This window comes from Miscanthus floridulus, chromosome 7 (genome assembly GCF_019320115.1).
Source record: "Miscanthus floridulus cultivar M001 chromosome 7, ASM1932011v1, whole genome shotgun sequence".
NCBI classification, from domain to species: Eukaryota; Viridiplantae; Streptophyta; class Magnoliopsida; order Poales; family Poaceae; genus Miscanthus; species Miscanthus floridulus.
The window spans coordinates 117933935-117949989 of record NC_089586.1 but is presented as its reverse complement, the minus strand read 5'-3'; the positions used below and the strand labels follow the sequence as shown (position 1 = coordinate 117949989).

At 41.4% G+C, this 16055-nt stretch overlaps 1 protein-coding gene across 2 annotated transcripts in view; it reads right to left on the bottom strand.

Annotated features, from left to right (window-relative positions):
• Positions 1-90: 90 nt before the first annotated feature.
• The window catches only part of LOC136467709 (nuclear-pore anchor-like), a 32948-nt gene continuing 16983 nt past the window's right edge, over positions 91-16055 (bottom strand). The window contains exons 28-49 of one of the 2 annotated variants that reach the window (XM_066466478.1): positions 15122-15166; positions 14740-14823; positions 14353-14427; positions 14086-14270; positions 13893-13995; positions 13041-13157; positions 11641-11733; positions 9347-9502; positions 9212-9265; positions 8509-8622; positions 8294-8371; positions 8060-8209; positions 7736-7807; positions 7133-7279; positions 7002-7055; positions 6821-6908; positions 6659-6723; positions 6484-6591; positions 2170-2232; positions 1830-2019; positions 528-1687; positions 91-444 (exon numbers count right to left, since the gene is read on the bottom strand). In XM_066466478.1, the coding sequence (XP_066322575.1) occupies positions 391-444; positions 528-1687; positions 1830-2019; positions 2170-2232; positions 6484-6591; positions 6659-6723; positions 6821-6908; positions 7002-7055; positions 7133-7279; positions 7736-7807; positions 8060-8209; positions 8294-8371; positions 8509-8622; positions 9212-9265; positions 9347-9502; positions 11641-11733; positions 13041-13157; positions 13893-13995; positions 14086-14270; positions 14353-14427; positions 14740-14823; positions 15122-15166 (3255 nt within the window). In that variant the 3' untranslated portion in view covers positions 91-390. The remainder of the gene's footprint in view (positions 445-527; positions 1688-1829; positions 2020-2169; positions 2233-6483; positions 6592-6658; positions 6724-6820; positions 6909-7001; positions 7056-7132; positions 7280-7735; positions 7808-8059; positions 8210-8293; positions 8372-8508; positions 8623-9211; positions 9266-9346; positions 9503-11640; positions 11734-13040; positions 13158-13892; positions 13996-14085; positions 14271-14352; positions 14428-14739; positions 14824-15121; positions 15167-16055) is intronic. The other variant, XM_066466479.1, reaches the window with a different exon arrangement.

Genomic DNA, 16055 nt, shown 5'->3' with positions numbered 1-16055 from the left:
GTATTCTTATTTTAGGAGTGGATTATTAGAAATTGTTGAACTCCTAATATCTTTTTAGGAGTTGGAAAACATGTTTTTTGGAAGACAAACTAGGGTACTCTTGGAGATGCTCTTACACCCTGTATAAACATTAAACACTTCTCAAATCAGCATCACATGCCCCGCCCAGTGACCCAAGTTACAGCCATACAGGCTGTGGTACGATGCCTTTACAAACACTACGGTTTGGACTAAAAGTAGCTGTCGCAGAACCCACAAGGATTCGCATACAGGTCGGGGCACATTTAGTAAGAGCCAATGAGAGACAATTCGTAGATCTAAAAACACAAGGTGGTCTCTGTATCCCCATGGGCAAAATTATCCGTGCACGGGAAACGACAATCTACTTCCCTAGGACTGACCACGCCCCCCACGGCCCCTTGATCCTCGACCCGCAGCATCTTTCTGCAAAAGAAAGGCAACACCGAAACAGCTTAGTGCTGGATATAAGCACACAACTGAAATGAACAAATATGAGGAAACCATACCCTGAGTGTAACAGATTGCTGGCCACGACCCCGAGCAGCAGCAGGTTGTTGTGCACTTTGAAACCTGGCTTGCCTATTTTGTCTGGCCCTTTCAAAGTTGATTGTTCTGGTGTTCCGTTGTTCAGAAGACGCACCGGCTTGGGCTGGATTAGTTGAAGGTTCACGTGCCTCTGTTGCAGTGCTAGTATTCTGGGGTCGAGAAGTTGCACCAGCTTGGACTGGATTAGGGGAAGGTTCACGTGCAGGAGATGCATCTGCAGTTCTGCTTGGTGAGGCATCAGCTGCACCAGATTGTGTTATAGGACTTTGGTCTGGTTCCACTGCAGCACGCTCAGCTGTAGTCTCACCCTCAATCTCTGACATATCAACATCACTCTTCTCTTCATGTTCCTCTGCCAACTCTCCCTCCTCCATGTCATCATCAACATCAGTTGCAGTAGTAAGCTGAGCATCTTCCTTCGAATCTTCTGTTTTCTGGTCATCGTCAAATGATTCAATTACTGCCTCTGACTTTGCCACCACATGCTCATCTTCTACGGGAATTACATTTGTGTCAATATTAACATCAGCATCCTGGCCTTTGATGTCCATCGATGCATCTCCAGATTCATCTTTATCACCCACATCATCCTCCCTGGTTGCCTCAGCCTCTACCATTGGCGCAGATGCCTGATCAGTATCGATCTCTTCTGTAGGTTGTTGTCCATCTAGGTCATCAGTGGCTTTAAGCACACCAACCTGTGCCGCTACATCCCCAAGAGGTGGTTGACCACTTTTGAGCTCACTAGTCCCTTGTGAAGATTCTTCCTCCTTGGGCTTCTTAGATGGAGGATTGGCATCATTAGCCTCACCCCGTGAGGCACTGTCTATCGTCTGTGAAGATGGGATAAGCCGTTTACGACTCGAAGGCTGTAACACAGGTAAAATGCCAGAAGTTTCACGCTCTACTGATGGCCCCCCTTTGTCCTGAACAACTGTGGAGGCATCAACAGCTGATGTATCTGTATCAGCATGAGGTTCTTCAGTTCGTAGAGTAGGACGAACAAGGGGTCTTCTTCCTCCAGGCCTGCGTACTTCAGTGCTTGGTTTGGGAACTGCTCTATCTTCCGTCATTTTAGCTTTAGCTGGTCTTGGCGGAGTATCTACCTGACGTCCTGCAACTGAACGACTTATGAGCTCCCACATTGACCAGAAGAGTAAAGAATCAAATGCTTCAGAAGACAGTGGCACAGTGCATTGATCATTGTGTCCACTAGTGAATAGGATGCCAGCGATGTCATAACAAAACGAATACTGAATCACCTGCAGTTGAAGTCGGTCTCTGAGATACTGAATCCACAGGGGCAGTTTCAACAATTGGAGTTTGAGTCGCTGCACCATCACGGAAGGGACTAGAAGATTCCTCCATATCTTTAGCTGCACGGAAGTATGAAAGAAATTGCTCTTCTAGTGCAGAGACAGGTGGCACTTCAGATGATAATCCAGGATAATTCTGAAAAGAACGTGTTGTAACTTTCAGTTATTATATAGAAGGTACATCAAAGACAATGTTTTATGTATTCTTTTATCAAAGTTAGGGATCATTTAACTAAAATAGGAAAATCTGAAACATTTGTCCAGTAACTTGGCATCAAAAGTATACCTCAATCAACTCTTTCACAGCCTGCTTATGCTTCTCTATAGACTCTTCTACTTGTTTCTTGTCCTGTAAATCAATACTTGCAATCAGTACTTCGATCAAAGGGGACCCACAAAATAATCAGGAAACAATTTCTAATTACTTCCATTCTTAAAATATAATATTTTGAACAAGGACAGTCAAATTTGCAACTTGGTCCTATGTTCAGAAAAATGGTAGTATACTCCCTCTCTTTACAAAATGTAAGTAAAGTTTTAGTTTGTCCTAAGTCAAACTTCTCTAGCTTGGACAAAGTTCATCTAAATCTATACCTAATATTAAAGAGCAAAATTTTCTTTCTTCCGTCTCCCACTCTCACCCACCTGCCTGTTCCTCACCCCTCTTTGTCCCTCTCACCCTTCTAGCTTTGAGTTTGGAGCTGCAAAACCTTCATTGGTGCCGCACTACTCACATCATGGCATGGCCGCGCAACAAATTGTACGTCCCGTTGCAACGCACAGGCATGTTTGCTAGTACCAAATAAACGCAGTATCAAGACATTATCCATGGTGGATTTAATAAAACTAATTTGATGTTGTAAATGTCCTAGCAATATAAGTTCTGTTTGGCACAGCTCAAACTTATGCATGTTGCTTATTTCTAAGTGTCTGGAGAAGTCACTTTTTGACAAGCTGCTGCACAAAAAAAACTTGGTGTTTGGGCTTCCAAATTTTGCCTATAGCTTTTGGGAGCAGGCCCACTTGTCATCCCTTTTCTCCAGTCCTAATCCCCACACCCCCAGATCAAGCGTAACCCTAAACTTACCTCACACGCAGCCCCAAATCGAGGAAAACCAATGAAACCCCAATCCCAGCAACCCCAAATCCAGGAAGTTGCTGAGCTAAGGTTGCGGGAACAAGGAGTTCAACCTTGTTGTCGATATTGTTGGACAATTGGGGCTACGCGGCGGAGGGCAGCTTGATGATTGAAGGGATCTCAGGCAGGCTCAACCAATGGTGGCGCAGCAAAGAGGGAGACATCCCGTCGAGCTATTCAGCTCATCCTCCGGCATCAGCCTGGCTGATGGTGGAGAGAGAGGGAGCAGCAGTGCATAGGTTGGGACTCTTCCTCACCCTGAGGGCCGTCCTTTGTGTGACCAAGCAGCAGAAACCATTGATCATCTCCTCATTCTTTGTGTTTTCACAAGAGAGTTCTGGTTCCATTTCTTGTCACAAGTTGGCCTATAATCCCTCTCCCCTCAGCCCACTGAAATCTCATTTTTTGATTGGTGGGATATAGTGAGTAGTGCTACTAGTGACATAATAATGCAAGGAATCAATTCTCTCATAATTCTTGGGGCATGGACTGTATGGACTCATCGCAACAGCCAACAGGTGTGTTTTCGATGGAGCAGACACTTATATTGCAAGAGCTCTTGAAGGAGAATATAATTGGTGGAGATTGTGTTATATTGCATTGGACCTCATGGGCAGATTATAGAGTACATAGGACTAACACCTCACGTGTTTAGACAATGTGGTACTATTCCTAGTTACTCTAACATCCCCCCACAGTCACAGCGGGAGCGCTGCAGACGGTGAGACCGGAGAAGAAGCTAAAGCTAACATCCCCTGCAGTCATAACAGTCGATGCGGCGCATATGATGTGGCTGGAGAAGAAACTGATGAGTCCTCATGCAAGGCGGTAGCCCTGTGTGCCAATGTCGAGGTAGCCGAGCGTGAGGGCGCAATAGCCGTGGTCAAAGAAGCCGTGCTGAAGATGGCCGAGGTCGACGTAGTTGTGGTCGGATTGCCATGTCGATGGAGCTGCAAGCACGCGAGGGGCGCCAAGATGATGACGGAGACGCGTCGAGGCAGTCGTCGTGGAAGGGGGCGATGCCGAAGTCAACGCAGTCAAGGCCGTCGCAGACGTAGAAGAAAGGCGACGACGCAGTCGAGGCAGACGGGGTAGGAACGGGAGGGTCGATGCCGAAGTCGATGCAGTCAAGCCACCTGTGCGCCGAGGCGTGGGCTGGGTTTGCCAGTCCCAGCAACGCATCGGGGACGAAAGCACGCGTCGGTGTTGCCAATACCGGGCGTACAAGGTAGAGGGCCCCAACCACGGTGATGCTGTCGACGTGGTTGTGCTGGACGAAGAAGAAGCAGTGCGAGAGTGCGAGAGCAGACGCATCGGCGAGCAGGGCTCAGCGACGATGCGAGGGGTGCGACCGGCGAGCATGGCTCAGCGACGGCGCAGGTAGCGGCAGCTCGATGACGAAGACCCAATCAGCAGGACGAAGACCTTGTGCAGACGGATGGCACAGCAAAGAGTGCGCAGTACAGTCGTCGATGCACAAGGGACGGTGATGTAGATGCAACGGCGAAGCGGACACACGGGCGGCGGTGCTGCCGACAAGGCGACACGGTAGCAAGCCAGCAGCCCTGTTGCTCGGAGAAGATGCGCATAGTACTCGGCGATGGACGTCACGGAAGCCAGGTGGATCGCGCATAATCGGTTGTACGGACCGAGTACGCGCGAGGTGGAGCGACGATGGAAGAAGCCGGTGGAGGCGTCCCGATCTGTGGTGGTGATGACGAACCGACGATGTGGACATGCGGACTGAATGACCGAGAAGCGACGCGGGAAGGCGTCCCCTCGGCATCGCCTGCCCCGGCCAGGCCGCACAGTCGAAGATGTAGATGTCATTGTAGTCGATGTCGATGCCAGAGTAGGTATGCGCGAGGTCGACTGGCGATGGGCGACTCAATCCCGATCAGTGATCGGGCAAACCAAAAAGATACAGCAGCAACGAATCAGGTGTACCCCGGCAACAATGCACCTCAGCGCGGCTCGTCCCGGCTCGCGGCACGAGCTGCCGGAGTCGGACGGGGCGGGGCGCACGGCGGGTCGCGGTCACGCGAGGTCGCACGAGGATGACGCAGATTGGCCGGCCGCCACCATGGCGGCGCGGTGTTGGGGTCGATCTGCCCGGGCCACCACCACGGCGGCGCGGGATGGGGCGACACCCAGCATCCTCCACGGCGAGCGAGGAGAGGGCGGCGAGGTAGCACGGCGCCGCGAGAAGACCCGATCTGCCGCTTGACGACGACGAAGAGGGCGCGGGATCAATAGGATCCGGCGCCTAAAGAGGTGGCGCTGCCCCCGACAGAGATCGATTGGTGGCTCTGATACCATGAAGGAGAATATAATTGGTGGAGATTGTGTTATATTACATTGGACCTCATGGGCAGATTATATAGAGTACATAGGACTAACACCTCACGTGTTTAGACAATGTGGTACTATTCCTAGTTACTCTAACAGCTCTGATCATTGCTGGAGAAGAGCGAAAACTATGGTCTTTGGCAGGGGCTCGAGGAATTTCCCTCTTGACTGCCCCCCATTCAGAAAGTTAGGCTCCTAGTGCTGGTGTTGGTTGTCCTTTGAAACAGACACGTGTGCGCTTGTATCCTAAGGACCAGAGGGTTTGGGAGAGTTTGGCGTGAGTTGGCGTGAGTGTGAGTTTGTGTCCCTGGGGCTTGCCTCTTGGCTGGCCTGGGGTGTGTTGTATGGATTCTTTCCCATTGTTACTTCTTAATATAATGATGCGCAGCTCTCCTGCGTTTTTTCTAGGAAAAAGTGCATAGAGTGGATAGACGAAGGAGCAGGGGAATAGCCTAGACGGGAAGTTGGGGAGTGTCGACTTCTCAGCTTATCTGGTTTCATATTGAAATGAAACAATAATAAGAGACTAATATCATGATACAATAATAAGAGACTAAATTGGATACAATAACCTAGAGCTCTAATATCATGATACAATAATAAGAGACTAAATTGGATATCATGATACAATAATAAGAGACTAAATTGGATAGTTGTATTGAGACCCATTGGGTATTATTATATATAAAGTACATGATGGATACATAGGGGAAGCCCTACACTAGGAAACTAAAACTTGGAACAGAGGGAGTAAAATTTAAAATATCCTACATTGTGGAATTATTCTTCAAACAAACCAAATGCTAACACACCCACATGACCAACCCAAATCGTTCATAAATCAATGGTAGAACTCAATGAGGTTTCACTAACACACTTTTTAGTACAACCATATATTTTACAATCAGACGGAGGATTTGACAAGCAAAGAATTTGGGAGCCTATTTCTTATTTAAAATGCCACCTAGTTCCTCCTAGGTTCAAGGCACATAAAACTTTAATTGCATGAAATCCAGCCCCATTATCCAAACAGATCGTAAAAACAAACACAGCCAAGATATATTGTTAAATTGAACAAGGAACGAGATACTATACTTTTGTGAACGAATGTACCTGTTGCACCTTTTGAAGAGCACCAAAGATTGTGTTCTCGTTCCTTCTACTCTTTGCTTTTTCTTTCTTGTTATCATCTCTCTCCTTTTCCAGGGTTCTTTCTAATGTCTGTTAATACATGTTCCTGTTAAGGCTAAAGAATATTTTGTGTACCATTTAAGCAAAGTGTGCTAACCTGTATCCTGAAATCCTTTTCTTTTATAGCCTGCTCAAGTGTTGTTTCCGATGTTGTCTTCTGACCTGCTAAAGTATATTAGATTTGCAGCAACTAGCGTGAAATTATTCAAAAGCTTGCACAAGTGGGAAAGAATAAGATGCAACTGCACAGTGTGTTTACTTGATTTAAGATCCTCCATCTGCTTTACAAGGCTTTGATTTTCTTTAGCGACCTCTACCTTCTCCTTCATCAAGTTGTCATGCTTTCTCTGGAACATTTAAAATGGGAGAAGGCACATGAATACAAAAAAATAGAAAATATATATTCAATATTGCAAATAGAAAGTGAAAAAAATTCAAACCTTTAAGGTGATATTGATCTTCTTTTGTTTGTCAATCTCAGATTTAAGGGAGGCCTACAATAGGATAAGAATTATAAGTACTGTGGCGAATTAGTTAATATATTGGCCTTAAAAACTTGAATAATTCTCACCTCTACATCGTTCAGCTTCTTTTCCTTGGAATCCAATTCAGATTGACATACGGAAAGCTTATCCTCCAAATTCTTTATGGCAACTTCTTTCTCGGAAACCAGTTTCTTTGCACTTTCAAGCTCCATAGAATTCTCTCTCAAGGTTGACTGTTGAAAACGATAATTATGTATGTGATAATAAGACGCCTAAAATATGATCCTAAAAAAGTCAAGCAAATCCAATACCATACTACTGATGAAATTAGACACTTAATGACTCGTAACAATTACTGAGACTCGGCACCATCACTTTAACCCAAAGCAAGCCACCATCCAAAAGAAGATAATAATAATCGTAATACAGAGAAGTACAGTGCAGAAGCCCATACAGTTTGTCACAAACTCACAATAAAGGAATTAAAGTGGTGCAAAAATATTTTGTATAAAATAGGGAAACAAGCACTAAAGAGATTCATCAAATGTTTGGTCAACCTAGACAAAAATGACAGACATCAAACTGTTTTGTGCAGAAGACCAAATTCAATTGTTTAAACATCATGTACCAAGAAACATTCAAAATGGCATCATCCAAAAGAAAAAAGAAGAGAAAAGCAGATGACTAACTTTGATATTTTGAAGTTCATTCTTCATGGCTTCATAAGTGTTCAAATCAATGCCTTTGCTATTTTCAATCAGCTGCCAAAAAAAATCATTAATACACAAGTGCAGAACTCAATATATGAAGAATAAAATATATCAATATGTAGATTTCTATGCATATATTGTCTTCTCACAATGTTAGGATTTTTATAACAATAACCTGCATATTACAAACCAATGGACTAAAACTTGCTTGGGACCAAAAGCCACAGTTGCTGTTCTTAATAAGGCCAAAGGAATTTCATGGTATTTTGTCATTACACTGTTAGAAGGTGGACTAAAACTTACCTCAGAAATTCTTTGGTTGAGATTTGCTATTTCTGCCTTCTGCATTTCTAGTTCTCTTTTGCACATTTCAGCGTCTACCTCCTTCTCCAGTAGGAGGTTCTGCAACCTCTCAGATTCCCTTTTAGCCTTTTGAGCTTCTTCACGGAATTTCTGAACACACAAAATTAAAATAAAAAGAATTGTGCACATCCAGATATGAACCAGCAATGAAGCATTACCAATTTAATATCTTACCTGGCATTCTTCGAAATTGTGCTTATTCTCCTCCCTAAGTTGTATGTTGCTTTCACGAAGCAAGTTAACTTCTCTGACCTGAGGTCAGCCATTTCAAAGAAAAAACGACAAATAAGCTAATAAGGCTGAAATACATTCAATAACCAGGTTAAAGCAACATAGCAATGCGACAGAGCTATGTAATCTACTAATCCCAACAGACATTTGAATTGCACCTGAATCTGCAGTGACTTGAATTCTTCATCCTTGAACATCAATGCCCTGGCACTATCAGCTTGACTTCGCAACAAGTCCTGTGCCTCCTTGGCGGACTTTAAAGCACTTTCCAGCTATATTAACATTAAAGAAACATATGAAATTAGAAACAATAATACATTCAATGGAGAAAGTTTGCAGAGTAAACTACAATGGAGGTTCACATGCTCCATCCGATATAACTACTAACACAAAAGTCCCAACCAAATATTCCGAATCTAGTCTATAAAAAAAAAGCTAATTTCATTGAAGACAGATGAATTAAAAAGGGTCATCAATTTCAGTAACAAAGTAATAAAGCAACATAAATACATGTGGCAGATAAAGACTGTTTCCAAAGCAAATTGGCTAAAATTAGGGAGAAGTCAATTTAAGCAAACAATTGCCAGTAGAGCTGGCGTTTTGACACCAACTAGATGGCAATGTTACGCACAGCAAAAAAAATCATATAGCTCCTTCGACACTACCAACACACAGTTTACCAAACAGAAACAGAACAATTTTTTAATTATATGTTCAACATGGCACATTGCATTTAGCAGAAAGTGCTGCAGTTTTTTTAAGCAGCAATTAATGGCCCACAGAATCTTATATTTTTAAATCGAAAAGCATTTTGAATGAGGACAAATGCAGGACTGGTTGCCAGATGCTAGCATAACATACTTCTATCTGAAGCCGTGACTTCTCCTGTTTAAGCAATGATATCTCTGTTTCGGCCTGAAATAGTCAACAGGCTGAATAAGAACCACATCTAGTGCAAACTGAATACAATAAAAAGCCTCCAAATCCAATACTTACTATCTCTTTCGATCTGCGCAGATAGCTGATGACACTTTGTAGATCATCTTCTGCATGTGAGTTATCATTACGATGTGATGAAAGCCCAGCAATATTCCGTTCTTTCTCGGCTAACCGAATGTGCAAAGCTTCCAACTGATTGTGTAGAATTCTGTTCTGCACTCAAACAAAATGGAAATCATGAACAAAAATGCATGCTAGCCAAACTCAGAATCATTAATTATGAAAAGAATACAAGTAAGAATCAGTGGAAGAAAACTCTACATAAATTTCTTCAGAAATAAATGTCATACAACTTGGAAGCCCTTAAATGTGTTGGTACAATGGAAAACACATACTCCCAATATATGCCTAGTTGAAATAGGAGTTGAACATATAAAATACATATGTCCACAATCGCCACTAACCAATTCAAGTTAGGGCTGGAAATAAGCTCCTCTTTCACCTTCAAATCATTTACGACTACACATGAGACATTTATCTATTTGGAGAGAATTCAAGCCTTTTTGCATGATATTCCCTCCATTCCAAATTATAAAACGTTTTGGCTTTTCTAGATACATTGCTTTTACTATGTATCTATAGTGTATATCTAAGATTCTATGTGCATATATAGCAAAAATTATGAATCTAGAAAAGCCAAAATGTCTTGTAATTTTAAATGGAGGGAGTACCATACAGTGCTGCGCTGATAGTAGGGATGAAAACAGACTGGGAGCAGGACCGGGACCAAAAAAGCCGGGAGCGGGATAGACAGTAATACGGAAACGGGTAAATACGAGCGGGGATTCGGCGGAAATGGACGGGAAACGGAATATTAAACACGAACAAAGTACACAATAACACACTTAAAGTTACAGGTATTGAGTTTTATTATTTTCTATATCTAAGATGTGCTGAGTTATATTATTTCATATCTAAGATAGACTAATATACATACCACAAGCTGATATGCAAATTTAAGTCATCTACTTGATTGGACAAGAATAAGCAAATAGCTAACTGTTACATACAAATACTAGCAAGCAGGCGATGCAAGCCGCCGCAAGCAGCACTGCAGACAGCATCTAGCAGGTCAGATACCACAAGCTGATATGCAAATCTGAGTCAACTATTTGATTGGACAAGTATAAACAAACAACTAATTGTTACAGACAAACCTCAAGGGGGTAACCTGCAGCTAGCACTAGCAGGCCAACCGGCGGCAACACCGAGCCAACAGTCGGCTGGGCTAAAGCATGCAGCAAGCTAGGCCATCCCGGTTAGTTTGAATACGGTATTATGCCGATTAAAAACGGGGAACTGCAAATACGGGCAGGATATATCCTCAACCATTTTCAGTTCCAGTTCCGGTCCCGGTCAATCCTGTCCCATTTTCCGTCCCGTTACTGCATTTTCTCGGTTATACGAAAACGGTTGGTACAAAGACAGCAAACGGTACGAGATTTATACAGTCCAGTTTCATCCCTAACTGACAGAGCAATTATTTGTTCCAAATATATGTCAACACAACACCCCAGCAATAACAATCTGTCCACTACAAATTAACACTTGAAGTAGGCACGTGCTATGAAAAGAAAAGAAAAGAAAAGAAAAGGTGAATGTCGAGCATGCAGTTACAACTAAATGTTAAATAACTACTCCATCTGTCCGACAATGTAAGGTCTTATTTGAGAAAAGTCAAACTGTGCAAGTGTTGACTAACAATTAGTGAATTTATATGCACATTTGTGTACAAAAATTGCATCAATAGATTCGTATTTGAAGCAATTTTAATACAGGGTAAATTTTATAACCATTGACAAAAAAATGGAAGACAAACGACAGGTCAAAATACACTTTGAAGACTTCTCCCAAATTGAAATACGCCTTAACCAAAATACACCTTACATTGATGGCCGGAGGGAGTAGTATGCATGTTCTCTCGCATGACATTCAGTGACAATACAAATACAACAATGTGGATCACAGGCACAAGCCATCCCTCAGTTCTAATGATAATCGCTAAAATAAATAAGAATAGGTGTTGAAGTTCCAGATACGAATTTACAAAACATAGGCCCCTCAAAGCTCAAGGTTAACTTTTAAACAACCATTGGTTTAACACCCATTCTGTAGTAAACTATTCAATGTGGTGATGGAACTGATTAGCTCTGGTATGAATGAAAAAGTGGCAATGGCACAACCAGAAGAACAGGCAGAAAATAACTTAAACAAGAATAACACAACATCAAATTGTAATAAAAAATACTCTTGCGATAGTGTGTTATTCAACACAAAATTTGCTAAATAACCTGATCATTAAGCTCATTATACTTCTGCAGGGCATCGTCCTTTTCTTTCAATAAGCCTATCTTTTCTTGCTCAGCAGAAGATCTTAGACAATCCTGAAATGATTGCAGTGTGGATTAGTTACGTAAGAAACAAACCAATGGAAACTCTAGGAATCAATGCAGCAAATGTACACCTGTAGCACATCAAGAAATCAATACATTTTTGTAAAAAAAAATGCACGAAGAGGCCCAATTTGATTTTATTTCTGATTGCTTTGCCCATTTATCACAAAAAGAAGGCACTATACATAATCAAAATTTATGAAAAATAACGTATGTGCTAACGATATATCCTGCATCAAAAGTAGACTAGCATAAGGAAACCAAAGAATATAGATGGATTCAAAGTCCACCAATGAAAACAGAGATGGTATTCTGGGAACCCAAGCCAGCCATACAACCACCAAAACAAGAAGTTGACAACAGAAGATGAAATAGGGATAACAAGCAGTCAGACAAGAAATGCGAAAGAAACATAACCAAGCTTTGATCACATTGGGTCTGATTGGTTGATTGGTTGACTGTATTAGCCTTTATCCAGGCTTGTACAGTACAGTGCCAATTTGCTCATGTTCGGTTGCCTGAATAGGCTCTTATGCAGGCTTGCACAGTGCTCTGCAATAGCTAGTACGCTAGATTTGGTCGTATTAGACAATGCAGGTTCGCACAAGCCGGTAGCACACAAAAAATGAAATATTCTCACCACCATAGCGCTACTAGAAACATGAGACCTCAACTAGAACTTGGAGGTGAATATATATGCAACAAAATGTAAAAAACCAAACACAATTTTATCAAATGTGGCTTGCCTGTGCAGCAAGATATTGGATATGTTTATGCTAGCTTAGGTTATGCTACATAAGGTCTAATGCAGGTTAAGGCTAAGGCAAGTAACCAATCAGACTCATTGCCTGTTAAAATCAGCAACAATAGCGATCATGGATTTGGTTACCCAAAATACTTGTACGAGAATGAAAAATAAAAAAATATTTGCATTACATATTAAAATCAGCAATAATATTGTTCAAGAACATGGCTAATCAAAAAATATTTTTACAAGAACAAGTATATGTATATCTATACATTGGCAATAAATATACGACTTATCAGCAGCAGGCCCCACCATGGGTACCAGATAATGAGATAGTTAATGCACCACCATTTCCTGCCAATTCACGTTTCATGTTTCAAACTTTCAATAAGGAAAGGTGTTTATGAAGGGCAGACCAGGAGCTACGGAAGTGGCATGCACACAGCCAGACAAAAACTCAAAGGTATATGTGGCTGACTGAAATATAACATAGATTCTAAAAATGGCCCAAAAAAAGAGGTTACATGGTCAGAGTGGCAGGGAAAGTTACATTTTCAGTTTTCAGTGCATCTGCTGTCTGGCGAAGTACAGTGATTTCATGCTGCAACGAAGATAGCTGTTTAGAAGCATTTGTCAACTCCTGTATTGTCTCAGATTGCAGAATAACCTACAGAAGACAGATGTAAACATGAATACAGATCAGTATAAACCCTTGCATTCATACACTTGTGATGTTCACAATAAACGTAAATCTGATAGATGCTATGAATCAATCATGGATATATAATAATCTTCATAATTTAAAAGTTCTGAGTTTGTGCTTTGCGGTGGTGGTGGTGGCTAGTGGTATGTTGCACACTTTGCCTCCACCTTGGAGGATCTTCTCTACGCCTATGAAGCTGATTTTTGTGTGCATTTGTATGTGACAAAAGAGGATCTATATAGTATATAAATTCATTTGCTTTATGATAGGGAATTTTTGGCTTGATGACTTGATAGTTCCCCGGCTAGGATAGTAGATAGAGATTGGGACTTGCCATTTATTTAAAAAACGTGGCAAGGCACAGGCTCCTAACTAGAGGTAGCTAGTACATGAACTACAATTCGAATGCACATCCTTGTTCACAACTTTCCAAATAGCAAAGCCAACAATTCGGCATGAGTCATTACTATTAAGCTAGCTGATTCTAAATGATTATAGCAGTATACAATGAATTATTCTACAAAATCACTTAGACTTATGCACCGCATGATGAAACCGGAAGCAACATGAATCAAAAGCATGGTGGCCAACATTTTTATATTATTTTGTTATTATTACTATTATTTGGGGGTGGGGGGCTTCCCTCATTCTCCACAAGAAAAGTTGGTTCACATCAGCAAAAGTATAAAAGAAGAAAACCTGGCGTTCATAATTATCTTGGGCGGTTCGCCAGCGCTTATACTGCTCATCAAGTGAACTCTTTGACGAAGCCAATTCAATTTCTAATTTTTCTAACTGCGGCCTGTTAAGAGGAACAAAACAACAGAAAAAAAAACATCAATTCATCTAGAAGTACACTAGAAAAGTATTTCTAGAGTAAACCAATGCTTACCGTTTCTGAGAAACTTCTGTTCTTAAAACAGAAATCTCATTCATGAGAGAAGTGACGTGCTTCTCTTTAGATTCAATCGCATTGGCAGCTTCTTCACACTTCATGATATAACTCTTTTCCATTTCTGATAACTTATTCCTCAACTTAACAATCTCATCTTCCAAGGCTTTCCTGCCAACCTCGGTCTATACATGAAAACTACCAAAGTCAATGTGCATATATAAAATAAAGGTAGTCTTCAATGTAACATATATAAAATTCTGGTACCTCAGCCTTGTAGTCCTGATGGGCAGATTCTAATTGCTTCAACGCGACTTCATTTGAGTGTGCGATTTCTTTGTACTGTACAAGATTTCATGTTGCATAATTCAGGAGATCAATACATTGAGAATAAGCACCTTTCATGGAAGGCAAAATTAAGGTGCTGTCGTCATAAATAAGCCTCTCCCTCCGATTTAAAATATTATGAACATAGCACTCAGGTCGGTAACAGGAAAGATAAGGGAGGAAACATAGAATATCACTTTACCATATTAAGAAGTAATAGTGGTAAAGGTGGTTTTAACTTTCATTTTAGTTTTCCATTGCATAGAAACATTTTTACATCTAGGTAAGCATGATCTTCTGGGCTTTAACAAGGTGTGAGATGGGCACCTGAACCATGTAGTTCTTATTTGCTTGTGCTTCCTCCTTGTATTTCTCTAATTCCTCTTTCAACTGGAATAGCTCATCATTCTCCTATTGGTGACGAAGACACCAAGTATCAGGCAATCAGCAAGTTAATACACAATGAGCTGCATAAAGGAACACTTGACACAGGAGGGTAGGGGCGGGGCAATGACTTCTTGTGCAAAGATTCAATGGTGCTTCAAAAGAACATGGAAAGACAAGGATATAAAAAATATAGAACCCATTTAAATCAAAATGTCAGTACTATAGTCCTTACAATTATCCCGCAGAACGTAGATACAAGATAATTGGAGTACAAACTCATAGATACATAGTTAATGGCATATAGCAACAAATTATAGCTCACCTCAGATGCGGCTGAGATTTCATGGCAACCATCCCTTGAAATGACCTGATAGAATAACAGCACAATTAGGAGCTTACACGATAATGATCTATCTAGTACAACATATGATCTGGTCTTATAATTGTACGAGGTTCGAACTGGCCATTTTTTTAAAATTTGGCCATGAACAGCAGACATCACATTCTCAAAAAAAAAAACAGACATCACATAATGGTATGCCTTATAGCATGTCCTCCCTCTCCTACCAGATAGATAATCTTTTTATTACTGCAGTCCCTAGTATAGTTTATATTTTCTTAAACTGGCAGGAGACCTGATATGGGATTTAGACAATTATTTTTAAAACTAATACATCATTAAAAAAAAATATAATCATATGAAAGTAATTCTGATGAACAATCTAGCATTATTTGTTCAGAAATATTCACAAACAGGAATACATCAGCATCAACACTCCAAAAACTAAACCTGGTGCTTTCAGTGTTGCAGTATCTTCAAAAATATCCAGGTACCCTGCAATGACTACCACAGCATATTGTTGCAGCCCGTCAATTTAATATTAACTATTACTCCCCCCATTCCAGATTGTAAGTCATTTTGGCTTTTCTAAACTATGTATCTAGACATAGCGTATATCTAGAAAAGCCAAAACGACATAGCATATATCTAGAAAAGCACGTCATGAGAAAACAATTGCTCTTCAATATGTACCCTCTCAATTGCAAGTGGCAGATTTCTTTCACTACAGCACAAACTCTGGCAGCATCGACTTCGCTTACTCAAACTCAATGCTTCAGATCCTCCGCTTCCACCTTGAGTTTGAGGGTGGGGGTGGGGTAAGTACGTCAATGCCCATAGCACTTATATATTCTAGGCATATATGGCCCATGAGGAGTTCTCTACATATTATTGTCATCCCCAAGGAACTAGACAG